This window comes from Chrysemys picta, chromosome 24 (genome assembly GCF_011386835.1).
Source record: "Chrysemys picta bellii isolate R12L10 chromosome 24, ASM1138683v2, whole genome shotgun sequence".
NCBI lineage: Eukaryota > Metazoa > Chordata > Testudines > Emydidae > Chrysemys > Chrysemys picta.
The window spans coordinates 13,610,694-13,630,837 of NC_088814.1; the positions used below are offsets into that span (position 1 = coordinate 13,610,694).

At 47.4% G+C, this 20,144-nt stretch overlaps 2 protein-coding genes across 7 annotated transcripts in view; both read left to right on the forward strand.

The window, feature by feature from the left end:
* Window positions 1–20,144, forward strand: part of LOC135977338 (rho GTPase-activating protein gacV-like) — a 954,030-nt gene that overhangs the window by 723,955 nt on the left and 209,931 nt on the right. The window lies entirely within an intron of this gene.
* The window catches only part of MEIOC (meiosis specific with coiled-coil domain), a 29,855-nt gene continuing 21,873 nt past the window's right edge, over window positions 12,163–20,144 (forward strand). For 3 of the 5 annotated variants that reach the window (XM_065577725.1, XM_065577724.1, XM_065577726.1), the window contains exons 1-2: window positions 12,165–12,464; window positions 13,521–13,649. In XM_065577725.1, the coding sequence (XP_065433797.1) occupies window positions 12,459–12,464; window positions 13,521–13,649 (135 nt within the window). In that variant the 5' untranslated portion in view covers window positions 12,165–12,458. Of the gene's footprint in view, window positions 12,465–13,520; window positions 13,650–20,144 lie in introns of all 5 variants that reach the window. The other 2 variants (XM_065577727.1, XM_065577723.1) reach the window with 2 other exon arrangements.

Sequence of the window (20,144 nt, forward strand, 5' to 3'; positions counted from 1 at the left end):
CAATGCTTCATCCAGTGCTAATTGTTTCTGTTTTCTAAAAAGTCATGTAATGCTTAGAACAGAATGCAATGGTTTTGTAAATGTTAGTGTAAATATAAACAATTCGGGTTTGTGGACCATCATGGGATTGTATTGGGACAAACAGCAAATAAATATAAAAGTTGCACCAGAGCCATACTTTAGCCCCATAGGCCCGGTGGTTGTTAAGGAAAACGTTAAAAGATTACTGCTTGTCAATCCTAGGTACTCCTTAAAAAAGATTATGGTGTTCCTGCAGGTACTAGTGCAAGGCTTTGAGACAAAATGTAAACCCTTTGTGCAATTGCAAGTTAAGGGATGGTATGCTTGGGTAAAAAGCATTGTGCCTGAAAAGCATAAGATAAAAAGAAATCTAGTTGCTAAGGTACTAGGAGGGGTGGGAGCCACTCTTGGGGTTGTAAATACACTTAATACCAACAACTTGGCCAGAAAAATCAGCCATGCGGGGCATGATATGGCCTCACTGAGCCAGCCTCTAATGGCTTCCTTAAATCAAATAAGTGAGCTAGAATATGAAATCATAAAAACCCTTCCAGAGTGGTACCATTTGCCGGAAAAAGATCATAAGAAAATAATCAATGCCTTGGGACTTGTGCAGTATAACGTCTCATGGGCACTTACCTGCATACAAACACAAGCCTGGCTGTTAAATGTGGCAGGCAAGATCCTCAGTGAAGGTTTCAGGGGTAATATCCCTACAGAGATAAAGAACATGCTGTTACGAAATGTTAGGCAATTTGAGATGTCCTAACCATCCTCAATGCCAGTGAGGATTGGGTTTATGTTTTAATCCCAGTGGGAATTAATGTAAATAATTCTACCATGACACCTATAGATATTCCCAAATGGGTGCATAAAAACTGTACCAAATGTAATAGATTTAAGTATGCATGTATGGGAACAAAATATGGGCTACACTTGTACTAATGAAGTGTATAAAGCTCCCCACATTTGCCTAAATGCAGACCAAGGTAAATGCCATTATAACCTTCAACCCAGCTACAACAAGCATTCTGTCATTGTATTGACAAACAGCCATTGCGTCTGTATCCGAAGCTGGTGTACAAAGTTTGTTGTCCATATATTTTAGGAGGTAGAAAACAACCCTTATGTGTATTTGTTTTGTGGTGGCTGTAAGCGGTTGCAATGTTAATTTTGTGTCCCAGGTAATTAATGTGCAAAGTATTTATTTGTCGTATGCCTTATATGAACATATAAAACCTGTAAATGTATGGCAGACCTAGAGGCTGTAAAACAACTAGTTAAGCATCTGAGCCTGGAAAGGCACCTTCAGGAATTAGCAAAAAAAAGGTAATAACGTGATGCTAACTGTACATTACTCCTCCCAGAGAATTGAAAAGATTTTACAAAGGATTCAGAAGGATTCTAGGTTTGCCCACTAATGGGAAGATTTAATAGCTGCTCCTACCAGTATTAAAGAAGTGTGGTACATTTTGGTGCATCCGTTTATAGTTATCATGATAATACAATTGGTTGTTATTGTTACCATTTGATGGGGTAGAGTGAAACTAAAGAACGTAAGCAGGGAATCAAGATACAATGCAATGCCTTTAGTATAAGGTGTGGTGATAATAATAATCAAAAATTATCAAGTCAGCAAGGTGGGGAATTGTAAGGTGGTTTCAGTTCGCCATCTTGATTTCTTTAAATTGCACTTCACCCTCCATACTGTATCCCCTTCTTGTTCCTCCTGGTTTTGTAATCTGCCTATTAACAGCACCTTGCCAGGAAATATTGACGCCTTTTTGAAGGTTAAGGTGGGAAATGATCAGGTGACCTAGAGAATTCTGCCTGGATTATAAAGAGGTTATAAAGGTGTGCAATGTCCTGTGATGGGTGCTGTCTGTCATAGAGGATGCCCAGTGCTAACATCTATTCCCTGCTGAGATGACTTAGCAAATTGAGAAGAAAGAAGATAGCTTACCTGTTCCTGTCCTGGTGTCCTGAATATCCTGGTGTTCATGTTCGTGGTTCCTGTCCCTTGATGTCCTATGGTCCTGGTGGTGTCCTTGGTTCCCATGTGTCCAGTGTCCTATGTAAACAGCGAGAAGAATGGTGATGTGTTTACCCTTTTACTTTGTCTTACCCACCCCTGGTGGTGTATGGTTTTAGGGTCTTGGCTTAAAGTCTGTTTTTATTGTTAACACCCGAGTGGTTTTCCGTGTTTGTTGTTTGGGTATAGTTGGTGGGGGTTGTTTAATAAACTGTTATTTTGTTCTGCACTCAATCCTGCCTCCTTGGTTTCTTGGGAATAAATCAATAACCGATAATAGATGCAGGAGGGGTGGCAAGCTTGCAATGTGGGGGTTTGGGCTTGATTTGGGTTTCCAGCTCCCTTAAAGGTTAACAGAGGAGAGAACTTTAGTGTTAATTAGATGGCTCTGTGACTAGACAGACATCTGGACAGTGGGAATGAAATCTGCAGCTATGTGGTGAGGATACAGCACTGAACCTGGGGAAAGGACACAAGAGAGGGCACTACCTGTTTTTGCAATAATTCAGGTCAGAAGAAATCCAAGAGGAATGGCCCAGGATGCTACAGTGACACTAGGGTGAGCTGAGGCATGGGGGAGGGGGTGATGTTGAAGGTTGAGACAGTACAGGATCTTTTTATATAGCGCACACAGTGACCCCCACACACATGGTCACTAGTTAACTACCTAGTGAAGAGATCTGCCAACTGTTCCATGCTAGACAGGAGGGGCAGAGATTGCCCCGTTTGCCTAAGACAGCGGATCCCTCCCAATCGATACACAAAGGAGCCAGCCCCGACCCTTCCAACAGGGGGGTCAAGAGGGCCTAGCACATTCGTACAGGAGAGGGGTCTTCCTGGCACAGGAAGGGGATTAGCCATCCCTCCCTATCTCTTTAGATTTTGCTTCTCCAGACTTGGAGGTAGAGTCATAAAGAGATTTAGGTGCCAAACTCCAAGAGAAGATTCATGGCTGAGAATCCCAAGCAGCGCTAGGCACCCACCCTCCCTTTGAGGGGTGGGGCTTAGGCCACAACCCTCTCCTTGGTATTTCCTATTGGCTAGTTTAGGCAGGTCCTGCTCAGCCTGCTGGATTTTGTGAATCCCATTCTTAAGTGCCTAACTTTCCCCATGCAGCATACAGCTAGCCTGGCGCCTAATTCAGGACTGTGGATTCCCCTAGTAGTCAGGGCACCTACAAGTTCGGTGTTGCAACACTGTGCATTGAGGCGCCTAAGTCCCAATTTATATGCTGGTTGCACCACCCAGTGGGCAAAACTGTCCATAATGGCTGCATCAAAACGCACTGGCATCTTGTTCCGTCTATGCTCCCCAGGAAGTAGACTCATAGACTTAAGGCTAGAATGGACCATCATGATCATCTAGTCTTCCCTCCTGCACATTGCAGGCCACAGAATCTCACCCACCTATTCTTGCAATAGACCCATAACCTCTGGCTGAATTACTGAAGTCATAGAATCATAGAATATCAGGGTTGGAAGTTGGGTGATCAGATTTTATAGGGACAGTCTCGACTTTTGGGTCTTTTTCTTATATAGGCTCCTATTACCCCCACCCCCTGTCCTGATTTTTCACACTTGCTGTCTGGTCACCCTAGTTGGAAGAGATCTCAGGAGGTCATCCAGTCCAACCCCCTGCTCAAAGCAAGACCAATCCCCAACTAAATCATCCCAGCCGGGGCTTCGTCAAGCCTGACCTTAAAAACCTCTAAGGAAGGAGATTCCACCACCTCCCTAGGTAACCCATTCCAGTGCTTTACCACCCTCCTAGTGAAAAAGTTTTTCCTAATACCCAACCTAAACCTCCCCCACTGCAACTTGAGACCATTACTCCTTGTTCTGTCATCTGGTACCACTGAGAACAGTATAGATCCATCCTCTTTGGAACCCCCCTTTCAGGTAGTTGAAAGCAGCTATCAAATCCCCCCTCATTCTTCTCTTCTGCAGACTAAACAATCCCAGTTCCCTCAGCTTCTCCTCATAAGTCATGTGCTCCAGCCCACAATCATTTTTGTTGCTCTCCACTGGACTCTTTCCAATTTTCACATGCATTTTTGTTGCTCTCCACTGGACTCTTTCCAATTTCCACATGCTTCTTGTAGTGTGGGGCCCAAAACTGGACACAGTACTCCAGATGAGGCCTCACCAATGCCAAATAGAGGGGAATGATCACATCCCTCAAACTGCTGGCAATGCCCCTACTTATACAGCCCTTGGCAACAAGGGCACGGTGTCGACTCATACCCAGCTTCTCGTCCACTGTAACTCCTAGGTTCTTTTCTGCAGAACTGCTGCCTAGCCACTCGGTCCCTAGTCTGTAGCAGTGCATGGTATTCTTCTGTCCTAAGTGCAGGACTCTGCATTTGTCCTTGCTGAACCTCATCAGATTTCTTTTGGCCCAATCCTCTAATTTGTCTAGGTCCCTCTGTATCCTATCCCTACCCTCCAGCGTATCTATCACTCCTCCCAGTTTAGTGTCATCTGCAAACTTGCTGAGAGTGCAGTCCATGCCATCCTCCAGATCATTAATGAAATATTGAACAAAACTGGCCCCAGGACCGACCCTTGGGGCACTCCGCTTGATACCGGCTGCCAACTAGACATGGAGCCATTGATCACTACCCGTTGAGCCCGATGATTTAGCCAGCTTTCTATCCACCTTATAGTCCATTCATCCAGCCCATACTTCTTTAACTTGCCGGCAAGAATACTGTGGGAGATTGTATCAAAAGCTTTGCTAAAGTGAAGGAATAACATGTCCACTGCTTTCCCCTCATCCACAGAGCCAGTTACCTCATCATAGAAGGCAATTAGGTTAGTCAGGCATGACTTGCCCTCGGTGAATCCATGCTGACTGTTCCTGATCACTTTCCTCCCCTCTAAGTGCTTCAGAATTGATTCCTTGAGGACCTGCTCCATGCTTTTTCCAGGGACTGAGGTGAGGCTGACTGGCCTGTAGTTCCTCGGATCCTCCTCCTTCCCTTTTTTAAAGATGGGCACTACTTTAGCCTTTTTCCAGTCATCTGGGACCTCCCCCAATTGCCATAAGTTTTCAAAGATAATGGCCAATGGCTCTGCAATCACATCCGCTAACTCCTTTAGCACCCTTGGATGCAGCACATCCAGCCTCGTGGACTTGTGCTCGTCCAGCCTTTCTAAATAGTCCTGAACCTGTTCTTTCTCCACAGAGGGCTGGTCACCTTCTCCCCATGCTGACCTTGTGGAGTAGTCTGGGAGCTGACCTTGTTCGTGAAGACAGAGGCAAAAAAAGCATTGAGGACATTAGCTTTCTCCACATCCTCTGTCACTAGGTGGCCTCCCTCATTCTGTAAGGGGCCCACATTTTTCTTGACTTTCTTCTTGTTGCTAACATACCTGAAGAAACCCTTCTTGTTACTCTTAAAATCTCTTGCTAGCTGCAACTCCAAATGTGATTTGGCCTTCCTGATTTCAGTCCTGCATGCCTGAGCAATATTTTTATGCTCCTCCCTGGTCATTTGTCCAATCTTCCACTTCTTGTAAGCTTTTTGTGTGTGTGTGTATTTAAGATCAGCAAGGATTTCACTGTTAAGCCAAGCTGGTCACCTGCCATATTTACTATTCTTTCTACACATTGGGATGCTTTGTTCCTGCAACCTCAATAAGGATTCTTTAAAATACAGCCAGCTCTCCTGGACTCCTTTCCCCTTCATGTTATTCTCCCAGGGGATCCTGCCCATCAGTTCCCTCAGGGAGTCAAAGTCTGCTTTTCTGAAGTCCAGGGTCTGTATTTTGCTGCTCTCCTTTCTTCCTTGTGTCGGGATCCTGAACTCAACCATCTCATGGTCATTGCCTCCCAGGTTCCCATCCACTTTTGCTTCCCCTACTAATTCTTCCCTGTTTGTGAGCAGCAGGTCAAGAAGAGCTCTGACCCTAGTTGGTTCCTCCAGCACTTGCACCAGGAAATTGTCCCCTACACTTTCCAAAAACTTCCTGGATTGTCTGTGCACTGATGTATTACTCTCCCAGCAGATATTGGGGTGATTGAAGTCCCCCATGAGAACCAGGGCCTGTGATCTAGTAACTTCTGTTAGTTGCCAGAAGAAAGCCTCGTCCACTTCATCCCCCTGGTCTGGTGGTCTATAGCAGACTCCCACCATGACATCACCCTTGTTGCTCACACATCTAAACTTAATCCAGAGACTCTCAGGTTTTTCTGCAGTTTCATACTGGAGCTCTGAGCAGTCATACTGCTCACTCTTACATACAATGCAACTCCTCCACCTTTTCTGCCCTGCCTGTCCTTCCTGAACAGTTTATATCCATCCATGACAGTACTCCAGTCATGTGATTTATCCCACCAAGTCTCTGTTATTCCAATCACATCATAATTCCTTGACTGTGCCAGGACTTCCAGTTCTCCCTGCTTGTTTCCCAGGCTTCTTGCATTTGTGTATGGGCACTTAAGATAACTTGCTCATCGTCCCGTTCTCAGTATGAGGCAGGAGTCCTCCCTTCTTGTGTTCTCCTGCTCGTGCTGCCTCCTGGCATCCCACTTCTCCACTTACCTCAAGACTTTGGTCTCCTTCCCCCGGTGAACCTAGTTTAAAGCCCTCCTTGCTAGGTTAGCCAGCCTGCTTGTGAAGATGCTCTTCCCTCTCTTCATTAAGTGGAGCCCATCTCTGCCTAGCACTCCTCCTTCTTGGAACACCATCCCATGGTCAAAGAATCCAAAGCCTTCTCTCCAACACCACCTGCGTAGCCATTCATTGACTTCCACAATTCGACAGTCTCTACCCAGGCCTTTTTCTTCCACAGGGAGGATGGACAGGAACACCACTTGCGCCTCAAACTCCTTTATCCTTCTTCCCAGAGCCACGTAGTCCGCAGTGATCCGCTCAAGGTCATTCTTGGCAGTATCACTGGTGCCCACATGGAGAAGCAGAAAGGGGTAGCGATCCAAGGGCTTGATGCGTCTCAGCAGTCTCTCCGTCACATCGTGAATCCTAGCTCCTGGCAAGCAGCATACTTCTCGGTTTTCCCGGTCGGGACGGCAGATAGATGACTCAGTCCCCCAGAGGAGGGAGTCCCCGACCACCACCACCCGCCTCCTTCTCTTGGGAGCAGTGGTTGTGGAACCCCCATCCCTAGGACAGTGCATCTCATGCCTTCCAATTGGTGCAGTCTCCTTCTGCTCCCTTCCCTCAGATGTATCATCTAGTCCACTTCTGCATTAGTACCTGTGGAGAGAACATTAAAATGGTTGCTCACCTGTATCCGCATTGCTGGTACGTGGACTCTCCTCTTTCTTCTTCTGGAGGTCACATGCTGCCAAATTTCTTCACCATCCTTCTGTCCCTGCTGCGCAGCCTGCTCTGATTCTTCAGAATGTTGTGCCCGTAGAAGCATATTCTGACATCTGTCCAGGAAATCTTCATTTTCTCTTATGCAATGCAGGGTTGATACTTGTTTCTCCAGACCTTGAACCTTCTCTTCCAATATGGAGACCAGCTTGCACTTTGTACAGACAAAGTCACTTCTGTCCTGTGGAAGAAAGACAAACATGGCACATCCTGTGCAGGTCACAACAGCTGATCGCTCACCATCCATATTACCTTTCTTCTAAGAGCTTCCTCAGCTGTTGCAGCAACTACTCAGAGGAGCCTCTGAGGGCAGGTCTTCACTACGGGGTGGGGGGGTCGATTTAAGATACACAAATTCAGCTACACGAATAGCGTAGCTGAATTTGACCTATCGGAGCCGACCTACCCGGCTGTGAGGACGGCGGCAAAATCAACCTCCGCGGCTCCCCGTCAACGGCGCTTACTCCCACCTCCGCTGGTGGAGTAAGAGCGTCGATTCGGGGATCGATTATCGCGTCCTCACGAGACGCGATAATTCGATCACCGAGAGATTGATTTCTACCCGCTGATTCAGGCGGGTAGTGTAGACCTAGCCTTTGTCCTCAAATCATGCTTTAAAATCTTCAAGGGACAGAGAATCCACCATTTACACTAGTTTAAACTAGCAAGTGACTTGTGGCTCATGCTGCAAAGAAGGCAAAAACAAACAAAAAACCCAGTGTCTCTGCCAATCTGACCCATGGGAAAATTCCTTCCTGACCCCAAATATGGTGATCAGTTAAATTCTGAGCATGTGGGCAAGACTCACAAGCCAGACATGTGGGAAAGAATTCTCTGTAGTAACTCAAAGCCCTCCCCATCTAGTGTCGCATCACTGGCTGTTGGGGATATTTGCTGCTAGCAGTCGCAGATTGGTTACATGCCATTGTCGGCAGTCTTATCATATCATCCCCTCCATAAATTTACCAAGCTCAATCTTGAAGCCAGTTAGGTTTTTTGCCCCCCATTACTCTCCTTGGAAGGCTATTCCAGAATTTCATTCCTCTGATGGTTAGTAACCTTAATCTAATTTCAAGACTAAACTTGTTAATGGCCAGTTTATATCTATTTGTTCTTGTGTCGATATTGGCGCCTAACTTAAGTAACTCCTCTCCCTCCCTGGTATTTATCCCTCTGTTGTGTTTACAGAGAGCAATCATGTCTCCCCTCAGCCTCCTTTTGATTAGGCTAAACAAGCCAAGCTCTTTGAGTCTCCTCTCATAAGGTAGGTTTCCCATTCCTCGGATCATCCTAGTAGCCCTTCTCTGCACCTGTTCCAGTCTGAATTAATCTTTCTCAAACATGGAAGACCAGAACTGCACACAGTGTTCCAGATGAGGTCTCACTAGTGTGTGCCTTGCTCTTGGGGATGTGGCGGCTGTTCAGATATACTTGACATGTTTCACTCTCCATCCCTATGGCAGGAAGGGGGTTACTGACTTGCTACATCTCCAAGACCCTGCTTTGTTGCAGGGAGGTCTCTAATGGAAATGAGTTCTTGTAATCCACAATAGAATTAGGATGTGTCATGCTCCCCTCTAGTAGCTGGGCTACTAGAGGATAACAATCTACTGCTGCTGGTGGTTATAGGAGTTGCTCCTTTAGCTCACGTGGCACTAGTTGCTTGTAAAGGTCTAGCAGCATCACTAGAGCTGTGCATTTGCAGAGTCCCCAACTTGTCCTTTGTTAAGCTCTCAAACAAAAACAGCCTTCTTCAGTCATTTCAGGCAAACTCTGGTGGCACAGTAGATGCCTTCAAAGTTGGAGACGACAGCAGTATGCACCTTTCCCCCAGGACTAACAAATACTTCCTAGGCTTATTCAAAAGATCAAGACCAGAAGAGGCAACCTCGTACTAATAATAACATCTGCTCCTGAGCAGTAGTGTCATCTGAGCTATCACAATTATCATCATACTGAAGTGGCACATAGAATCCCCATTAAGAAATCTGGGCCTCATGCTGCTAGGCACTGTATACATATATAATACTCCCTGCTCAGTTATCTTTAACAACCAAATTTGTAATTCCATTAAAGAATGAAATCAGACCTTATTTTCATAAAACCATATTGTCTGACATTAATTATATTCCTGTCCTCCTAGGAACAAAGAATGTATGTCATACTTATAAAATGGGGAGCTGTGTCTTGGAATGCAGTGACATTGAAATGTACTTAAGGGGCATTGTGGATAACTAACTGAACAGGAGCCCCCAGTGTGAAGCTGCAGCCTCTCTTGGATGTATAAGCATAGGACTATCAGGAAGGAATAGGGAGGTAGGTGATATTACCTCTTTATATGGAATTAATAAGACCATTTCTGGATATTGTGTCCAGTTCTGACATCCAAACTTCAAAAAGGATGTTGAAAAACTGAAAAGACATTCCGAGTTACAAGAATGATCTGAGGTCTTGAAAACCTGCCTTATAGAGTGGATATCTCTCTCTAACAGATATGCTTTTGCTCAATCAAAAGTTATTGGCTTGATGCAGGAATCACTTAGTGCAATTCTCTGACCTATGTTATGCAAGTGGTCAGACTAGATTGTCATAGTGGTCCTTTCTGGCCTTAAAAAGTATGAATATATTAATTCACCCTACAGTGTTATCAAATACTATCTTAAACGCAATCAGAAAACTGGTGTCCCAGTGGAACATATGATGGGAAATGTCAGGGAGTACAAGAAAATTGATTGCCATGCTAGGAACTCAAAGTAAAATGACATGAAAAATCCCACATGAGCGCAATACATCAAAAATGTTTCTAAATCTTCCACTTTGTTTCAAGGAGTTTCCTTTCAAACATGGACATCTTGACATACCACCCAAGTATCATATTTGTATGCTCAAATGGGCAGATAGGCCATAAGAATCTGGATGCGCACTATTGTCAACCTCAAGTATGCAAAAATCATGAATCAAATCCCAAAGAAACATGAGACTATCTTAAAAATTACAAGATTAAAAATAATAATAATAAATGTTAGATGCTTTTTATTTGCCTTCTGGTTTCTGAGTATTTAGGGGGACTTAATGAAAACTGAGAGCCTCATATAATCACCTGACTCCAGGAACTGGGTTTTTTTAAAAATGCCCCAAATGGCAAGACTTTCAATATAATAGCAAGAGTTGGCAACACTAGGTCCAGTAAAGACAATGATGTTTGGGAAAACTGGGTCCCAGATGTATCCTCTTCACAGGTGTTCCCACTGCAACTTCCGACCCACCCCCGTTCTTTTGAAGTTAGCCTACTTTCAAACACCTCAGAAAAAATGGCAACTGAATACATGGGAGATGGGGCAGCTGTAGGTTTAGTCTCAGTAGGTGGCCACCACAGTGGGCCACAACTAAGGAAGGCATCGATGGAACAACACCAGGACTCCTGGGGCCACTGTCTGGTCAGTGGAAAGAGAATGGGTATCCTGCTTTCATTTGGAACGGTGCAGTGGGCAACTTGGGGGTAAGGTGGGGGGAGCCCAGCCCTTTCTCTGAATCCTTTGCAGAAGCTGCTATCCCCCCCCCCCCCCCGGTGTGTGTGGGTCACTTTGGTACAGGGGGTGGACAGAGAACTGCCTTGGTGTGTGGGGATCACTGTTAGGGGTGGTGAGTAAAGCACTGCCCTCATGTGTTGCATCACTGATAGGCAGGGGTGAAAGTAACTTAAAGGGCTTACCGGTACACCAGAGTCCTGAGCGGGGCGTAGCCTCAACCAGAAGAGGGGGAGCCTTTCAAAGGGTAGCAGCAGCAGGGCTCCGGCAGCAATTTAAAGGGACAGAGGCTCCGGCCGCTGCAGGGAGCCCCGGGCCCTTTAAAGCACTGTCAGAGCTCCGGTGGGTTTGGGTGGCACTTTAAAGGGCCCAGGGCTCCTCACAGGGACCGGAGCTCCGGACCTTTAAATCTCCGCCCAAGCCCAGCAGCCGGAGCTCCGGTGGTGATTTAAAGGGCCCGGGGCTCCCCACAGCGGCTGGAGCCCTGGGCCCTTTAAATCACCGCCGGAGAAGCTGGTCCAGTCCGGCACGGCGTTCCAGCTCTTGCCAGTACTCCGTACCGTACCGTACTCGCTTACTTTCACCTCTACTGATAGGGGTGGTGGGTAGGGCAGTGCCCTGGTGTGTGGGGTCACTGACAGGGGTGGTGGGCAGAGAACTGCCTTGGCATGTGGGATCACTGATGGGGCAGCAGGCAGAGCAGTGCCTGGTGTGCGGGGTCAGTGACGGGGGCAAGGGCAGGGCAGTGCCTGTTGTGGGGTCAGTGGTGGGGGTGGGGGTGTGGGCAGGTCAGTGCCTGGTGTGTGGGGTCAGTGGCGGGGGCAGGGTAAGTGCCTCTGTGTGGGCCATGACACTTGTGCACAAATTGCAATGTAGAAAGCCCTAGCCAGGTAACCTCTGCTTCCCCCTCCCGACCCGTTAGCCAATCACCTTGTTGGGTTTCTAAACCCCTCTGTACCCATGACCAATGAGAAGCCACCCTGGTTTTTTGAGCGGGAAAGGGCTGCAGCGGCTGTAACCGTCCCCGACTAATCTCTGGGTAAACAAATCATTTGACAATTTCCCATTGGCTGGAAGGTAGCCAATCAGAGAGTGGAGGTCACGAGATCAACTGGGATAGAGTAGGGGGAAATGAGTCGGTTCGTGATGCGCGTGTTGGTGGGAGCGGCGTGCGAGGCGATTCCTCATTGGTTAAGTGGCGGCCGTCGCGGGGCTCCAAGGGAATCTCCTATTGGCTTTCGGGAGGTCAATGCCCTCGTGGGTTAGGGCATCACGAGGCGTTAGCGCCTCGAGGGAGTCAGGCGGTTTGTCATTGGCTAGATGGGGATGGCCAATGCTCTGGGGTAGTCTGCGCTCGAGAGCTGGCCCCTCCCGCGCTGTGGTGTGAGGGGTAACGGCCGCTTAGCGCCATCCTCAGTCCGGCAGAGGGGAGCGGCGGCGGCGGCGGCGGCTCCGGGCATGGGGGGGATCCCGCTGCTCAGCCGCCCCTGCTTTCCCTGAGTGGTATTGTAGTCGGGACTCCGACCCTTCGGCGCCCATGGAGGTGAGGGGGACGAGTGGGGGGGGGAGGAAGGAGTCAGGGAATGGATGAGGTAGGGCGGGGCATGGGGGGGAGCTGAGCCTCGGGAGGGGGGGTCCTAGGTGTAGGCATGTGGGGCTGGAGGGACAGAGCCCCAAGTGGGTCTCCATGCCCGTGGCTGGGCGGTGAGATATCCCCTCATAGCGACCCTCCCACAGACAGGTTGGCGGGTGGTAACCAGGTGCCTTTGGTGGGCTTGGGTAGCTAAGCCCCTCGCTTGCCCCACCCCTTCTCCAGCCCACGGGGTCCAAGCTGACTGTCAGCAAATGCCATCCTCCCTGGCCTGCAGGCCTTCTCTCCCCTGTGCCCAGCCCTGGCAATGAGCTGTGGGAGAGCGGCTGCTGACACAAAGTGACTTATGGCCGGTCTGGGCCTGCTTCACCAAAGCGGTCCCCACGCACCACTCTCATTATGACTTATGGTCAGACTGTGGGTGCTCGGGTCTTGAAAATCTAGCCTGATATATAATTGGCAATGGGAGGATCACCCAGACTAGGGGGTCTTCTGGCAGCACAGAGATGGTGTACTGGTGCCTATGCCACCCCCTTTTTGCTGTTGAAAGGGTAGTGTCTGGCTTCCTTACACCTGGCAATTTCCAGGTGCCACTTCAGCCAAGTCAACCCCAAAAGGCTCCTTGGGGCTTTTGGCAAGTGGCATAATTTAGAGCTTTCAAGGTGTTCAAAATTATAGTGGGTGAACAGCCTGCCATGTAGGTGGCCCATGAATGGGGGAGTGCAGAAGCCAGTTTGTATCAGGGCCCTCTCCCCCAGCCCCTCTATGCAGTCTTCATACTTAGTCAAGGATCTGACCCATTAAATTAAGGGAAGGATTAATTTGGACCATTAGTATATAAAAGGGTTTTATACTTCTTGTCAGGTGAACGATTTGCTGAAAACCACCTGGGCAGAATCTGCAGGCAAATTTAGAAGAGTTAAACAGTTTGACATCAGAGTAAAATTAAAATCTTTACTTGGGTTAATGTGTAATTGTGCCTTTCTACCCCATTCTTTTTATACATAGCCTAAAGTTGCATTCAGAGGCACCAATCGCTGTTGGAGTAGCGCAGAAACCAGTGGAAGGCTAACTGATGTATTCAGTAGTGTTATCATGACAGGCTCCAGCTCATTCTATGATTGCTACAAATTACAGGTTCAGCTACTTATTTCTAAATAAATGTATATTTTACAGGCATTTGTTTTCAGTAAGAAACACACCAAACTATTGTTAAATACAGCTGCATGGACAGCAGAGTATAAACAGTTTAGTTTTGTTTGAGTGTCTGCTTCATACCAACCCTTTATTTGAAAGGATGGTACTCAATTGAAGGAGTTTTTTCTTTATGGTGGCAATAATGGAAGATGACAGCTATTTTCAGCTTATATTCATTCTTCTATTCCCCTTCTTTCCCTGCCAAAAAGAAAGGGATGTAGTCCACTACCCTTCCCTTAATTGTCAAAAATATATAAAACAAAGAGAATTCCCCCCAAAAAGATATTTCAGTTTGAAAACTGCTTTAGAATAACACAAATGAGCTTCCTGTTAACTGTTTTTCTGTTGTCTGATATATTAAACCTATAATTTGTGATGATTAAAAGAAACTTGATTTATTATTACTTATTTATATAGCAGTAGTACTCAATGACCCTAGTCAAGAGCAGCTCCCCATTGCATTATACAAACATGAAAACATGGGGCTAGATCCACAGAGGTACTTAGGTACCCCACTGTCTCTTTAAGCACTTACGTCTGACCTTCTCAGAACCGCTAAGCTGCTGCCTGACCCCATATTTACCTAAAGTCCCATGGCACCTGAGAGTATGTCTGAACTGCAATGTAAGCCCACGCTCTAGCCTAACCATGTGTCTACTCTGCAGTTACACTAGCCTAGAGCTGGAGGGTCCAAGCTCAAGTTAAGCCAGGACCCAGGGTTGGAGCCCTATTGCTTTGCAGGGTAGATGCAGCCCTGCTTGACTCAGGTCCTGGGAGTCAGCTGGAAGTATCCCATATTTCCATGGGACAACTTCCTTAGTCCTCTCTATCCCAACAATGTACAATCCACACAGTTGAAAATGGAAACCACCCCCTGACCCCCACCTTTGCAAATGGCAGCAGCTCAGGTCAGTGCAACCCATTCTTTTCTGATCACTAAACTGCAGGCACACTGTCAGCCTCCTGAGCTTGAAATGGAGAGTGAACTGATCAAGCCTTTTGCAAAGCAAGCTGCTTCCTGATAACGTGGGTGTGTGGGGGGGGGGGGGTGAGAGGAGAGATAGTAAAGTTTTCCCACAGTGCACCATGGTCCTAGGGATAGAGTTGTCACATTTCAGGGGGAGTGGGCACTAGGGACTCTGGGATATGGTTTCTCTGGCCTGTGTGCTGCAATGTGGTTGCCAGAGCCCTAGGTTCAAGCATGGATTACAAAAGTCTTAACATAGGGTTAAAATACAATTTAGACACTCAAGGTTAGGGTTCCTTAACATGGGTCAGATGGCTCGAGTCCCACTAGCCCTGGGCTTGCATTGCAGTGTAAGTTACCACCTATAGGCAAGCTTACAGCCTCTTAAAGTTTGATGCAGCTGTGTAGCTAACAAGCTGCAGGGAGCTCTTGCTGAACCTCCAGCAGCCTTAAGGTGGGATTCTCAAACTAGGTATTTTCCCCACCTGTCCTGTCAAGGGGGCCTGATCCCGTAGGTGTCCTCAGGGCATGCATAATACCTGGTACTTGTTACTAAAGGCAATCAGCTTAGGAATCCCCTGGCCTTATGTTTAGAGCACTTACTGAGGCTGTGGGAGACATAGCTGTAAGACCCTGCTCTGCCAGATTTGGAAGAGGGAGTTGAACCCAGGCCTCCCACATCATAAGTAAGTGCCCTAGCCCCCAGTCTCATGGGTTTTTTTTGGAATGGGTCTGTCTCAATTTCTGTTGAGCTGTTCCACTTTATAAATAATTGATTGCACCCATGTGAGACTGATTTGGATACTGGTTAGGGCACTCATCTGAGATGTGGATGATCTGGGTACAAGTCCCTGCTCCAAATCAGGCAGAGTAGGGACTTGAACCCAGATCTCCCACGTAACTGCCCTAATTTCCATGCTATCAGCTATGATAGAGTGGTGCTCTAGTTTTTCATGATAAATGTCTGTGTTTTGTCTGCTAGGGTATGGGCTGAGCTGCCTAGGTGCCTAACGCCAGAAGAGGGTTCACAGTTGAGTATCCTGAGTGGAAATAGATATCTCACTCTAGCCTGTCAATCAGATGCCTAGAGGTCCCGATCAATGGCAGTTAGGCCCCACCCCTCAGATATCAGGGACTTGAGACCCAGCCTTTCTTTTGCATTTCACTCCTGGGTAGTTTAGGTGGCTTTCTGTTAAGCTTACTGTCTTCTAGGATTTCTTCCTTAGGCTCCTAACTCTCACCATGTGTTGTATGGGGAGCCAAGGTGCCTAGGGGATAGGGATTGCAATGCCTAAGTACGTTTGTGGATTTAGTCTATAGTCTCTACCTCTAAGAAAACAAGTGATATACAAGGGTAGAGGAAGAAATATAGTCATATATACAACTGATATATATTTGTATTTTTTAAAAATATTATTAATAGAGAATAAATTATCCCTATCCTGCCTCTTAATCTGTCATTAGTTGGCTGCTTCCTCATATATATCATAGCCAAAGTGGGTCTTGAGGAAAAAATCAAAAGGAGGAGGGTGCAGTAGACATACAAGTAGCTCAGATTGAGCATTCCATATGTACTGGGCAGTGTGGAAGAGGGCCCAGATATGTTTGTGTGGAAAGCTGACAGATGGGTAAGGTGCAGAGAATGTTATGAGTGAAAAAGATTTTGGAGGAAGAATCAGGATTTCAGCTTGGCGCTGTTTAAGCTGACAGCAAGACATGCAAAAGGAGATGTCATATGTTAAGATGTGGGATTGGTTGAAGGGAAACAGGCCAGGAGTGTAAAGGTAGATCTTTGAGTCATCATCTTAAAGATAATAGTTGAAATTTTGAATACTGAGTTCACATAGATAGTGAGTGTAAAGGGAAAAGAGGCTGGGGTGCCAAAGACTGAGAGGTTTCAGAGTAGCAGCCGTGTTAGTCTGTATCCGCAAAAAGAAGAACAGGAATACTTGTGGCACCTTAGAGACTAACAAATTTATTAGAGCATAAGCTTTCGTGGACTACAGCCCACTTCTTCGGATGCGTATAGAATGGAACATATATTGAGGAGATATATATACACACATACAGAGAGCATAAACAGGTGGGAGTTGTCTTACCAACTCTGAGAGGCCAATTAATTAAGAGGAAAAAAAAAAAACTTTTGAAGTGATAATCAAGCTAGCCCAGTACAGACAGTTTGATAAGAAGTGTGAGAATACTTACAAGGGGAGATAGATTCAATGTTTGTAATGGCTCAGCCATTCCCAGTCCTTATTCAAACCGGAGTTGATTGTGTCTAGTTTGCATATCAATTCTAGCTCAGCAGTCTCTCGTTGGAGTCTGTTTTTGAAGTTTTTCTGTTGTAATATAGCCACCCGCAGGTCTGTCACTGAATGACCAGACAGGTTAAAGTGTTCTCCCACTGGTTTTTGAGTATTTTGATTCCTGATGTCAGATTTGTGTCCATTAATTCTTTTGCGTAGAGACTGTCCGGTTTGGCCAATGTACATGGCAGAGGGGCATTGCTGGCACATGATGGCATATATCACATTGGTAGATGTGCAGGTGAACGAGCCCCTGATGGTATGGCTGATGTGATTAGGTCCTATGATGATGTCACTTGAATAGATATGTGGACAGAGTTGGCATCGGGGTTGGTTACAAGGATAGGTTCCTGGGTTAGTGGTTTTGTTCAGTGATGTGTGGTTGCTGGTGAGTATTTGCTTTAGGTTGGGGGGTTGTCTGTAAGCGAGGACAGGTCTGTCTCCCAAGATCTGTGAGAGTAAAGGATCATCTTTCAGGATAGGTTGTAGATCTCTGATGATGTGCTGGAGAGGTTTTAGTTGGGGGCTGAAGGTGACAGCTAGTGGTGTTCTGTTATTTTCTTTGTTGGGCCTGTCTTGTAGGAGGTGACTTCTGGGTACTCGTCTGGCTCTGTCAATCTGTTTTTTCACTTCAGCAGGTGGGTATTGAAGTTTTAAGAATGCTTGATAGAGCTCTTGTAGGTGCTTGTCTCTATCCGAGGGATTGGAGCAAATGCGGTTATATCTTAGGCCTTGTCTACACTACGAGAGTAGTTCGAATTTACTTGCATCGAATTTTTGGAATCGGTATTGCAAAGTCAAACGTGTGTGTCCACACTAAGGACAGTAATTCGACTTTGTGAGTCCACACTAACGGTGAAAGCGTCGACATTCGAAGCGGTGCACTGTGGTCAGCTATCCCACAGTTCCCGCAGTCCCCTCTGCCCATTGGAATTCTGGGTGTAGCCGGCAATGCCTTCTGGGTAACAAAATGTGTCGAGGGTGCTTTTGGGTAACTGTCATCATCCGTCCATCACTCCCGCCCTCCCTCCCTGAAAGCGCCGGCGGGAAATCAGTTCGCGCACTTTTCCAGTCATTGACAGCACGGATGCCACAGCACTGCGAGCATGGAGCACGCTGCGACCATCGCTGCAGTTGTGGCCGCTCTCAACGCCTCGCAGCTTATCATACAGGTTTCCCTGAGGCAGATGCAGAAAAGTCAGGCGAGGAGGCTACGGCACCGCGGTGATGTCCTGAAGTCTGAGAGTAGCACAGACCTCTCAGAAAGCAGGGGACCCAGTGCCGAGGACATCACGATGGCAATGGGTCATGCTGATGCCGTGGAACGGCGATTCTGGGCACGGGAAACAAGCACTGAGTGGTGGGACCGCATAGTGCTGCAGGTCTGGGATGAATCCCAGTGGCTGCGAAACTTTCGCATGCGGAAGGGAACTTTCCTGGAACTTTGTGAGTTGCTGTCCCCTGCCCTGAAGCGCAATGACACCCGGTTGCGAGCTGCACTGAGTGTACAGAAGCGAGTGGCCATAGCCCTCTGGAAGCTTGCAACGCCAGACAGCTACCGGTCAGTCGCGAACCAATTTGGGGTGGGCAAATCTACCGTGGGGGTTGTTGTGATGCAAGTAGCGAAGGCAATCGTTGATGTACTGCTGCCAAAGGTAGTGACCCTGGGAAACGTGGAGGCGATCATAGATGGCTTCGCAGCGATGGGATTCCCGAACTGCGGTGGGGCCATAGATGGAACTCACATCCCTATCCTGGCACCGGACCACCAGGCCACCCAGTACATTAACCGAAAGGGCTATTTTTCCATGGTGCTGCAAGCACTGGTGGACCACAGGGGACGTTTTACCAACATCTACGTGGGATGGCCGGGCAAGGTTCATGACGCTCGTGTTTTCAGGAACTCTGGTCTGTTTAGACGGCTGCAACAAGGTATTTACTTCCCGGACCGCAAAATAACTGTTGGGGATGTGGAGATGCCTATAGTCATCCTCGGGGACCCAGCCTACCCGCTAATGCCCTGGCTCATGAAGCCCTATACTGGCGCCCTGGACACTGAAAAAGAACTCTTCAACTACCGGCTGAGCAAGTGCAGAATGGTGGTGGAGTGTGCTTTTGGCCGTCTCAAGGGGAGATGGAGAAGCTTACTGACTCGCTGTGATCTCAGCGAAACCAATATCCCCATTGTTATAGCAGCTTGCTGTGTGCTCCACAATCTCTGTGAGAGCAAGGGGGAGACCTTTATGGCGGGGTGGGAGGTTGAGGAAAATAGCCTGGCTGCTGATTACGCACAGCCAGACAGCTGGGCGATTAGAAGAGACCAGCGGGAAGCGCTGTGCATCCGGGAGGCTTTGAAAGCAAAGTTCCTGAGTGAGCAGGGTAACCTGTGACTTTAAAGTTTGTGTACAGAGAAGCTGAACCTGCCCCCGTTTCTTTACCCAGTTAATGTTGACTATCCTATCCAGTTACATACCCCCTTCACCCCCCTTCCAACACACGTTTCGAAATAAAAATAGTTCTACTTTGTTAATGCACACCGTTTTCTTTAATACTGTTTTCGCGGGAATTTTTTAAAACTGGGACGCAGACTGTGGTGCAGAGCGGGTGTAGTGTAGTGACGCGAATGAAGCTTCTAAACTCAAGGATTGACGGGCTCCGCTGCGGTGGGATGGTTGTTTCAACGGAGCCTGTCACCCCTCCTGATCGGGACTGTGTGTATGGGGGGGCTATGTGACTTTGTGGCAGGGGGAGGATGGTTACAGATCCCCTGCTGCGTGGCTCTGTGATCCTGCATAAGGACCGCCGCTTAAGATCTGTAACTGCCCTCCCCCGCCACAAAGTCACAGAGCAACCCACCCCCCACCACATAACATGAAAACAACCTCCCAGACTAACCAGGGTAACTAGTCACTGCATCACTGCACTGTGTATGTGCCCTGCTGCTGTACCTGCCCCCGCCTATGTACCCTGCCAAAGGTGACTGTCCTGTCCAATTACCAACCCCCTTTCCCCTCCTCCTCCAAAAGAACATGATTGAAACAGTAGTTAACAGAAACGTATTTTTTATTATCAACTACACATGGAACTGGGAGGTGAAACTTGGACGGGGGCTTGTGTCAAGCGGGAAGGAAAGAACTTTTCAAATTTTGGGGAATGAGAGCC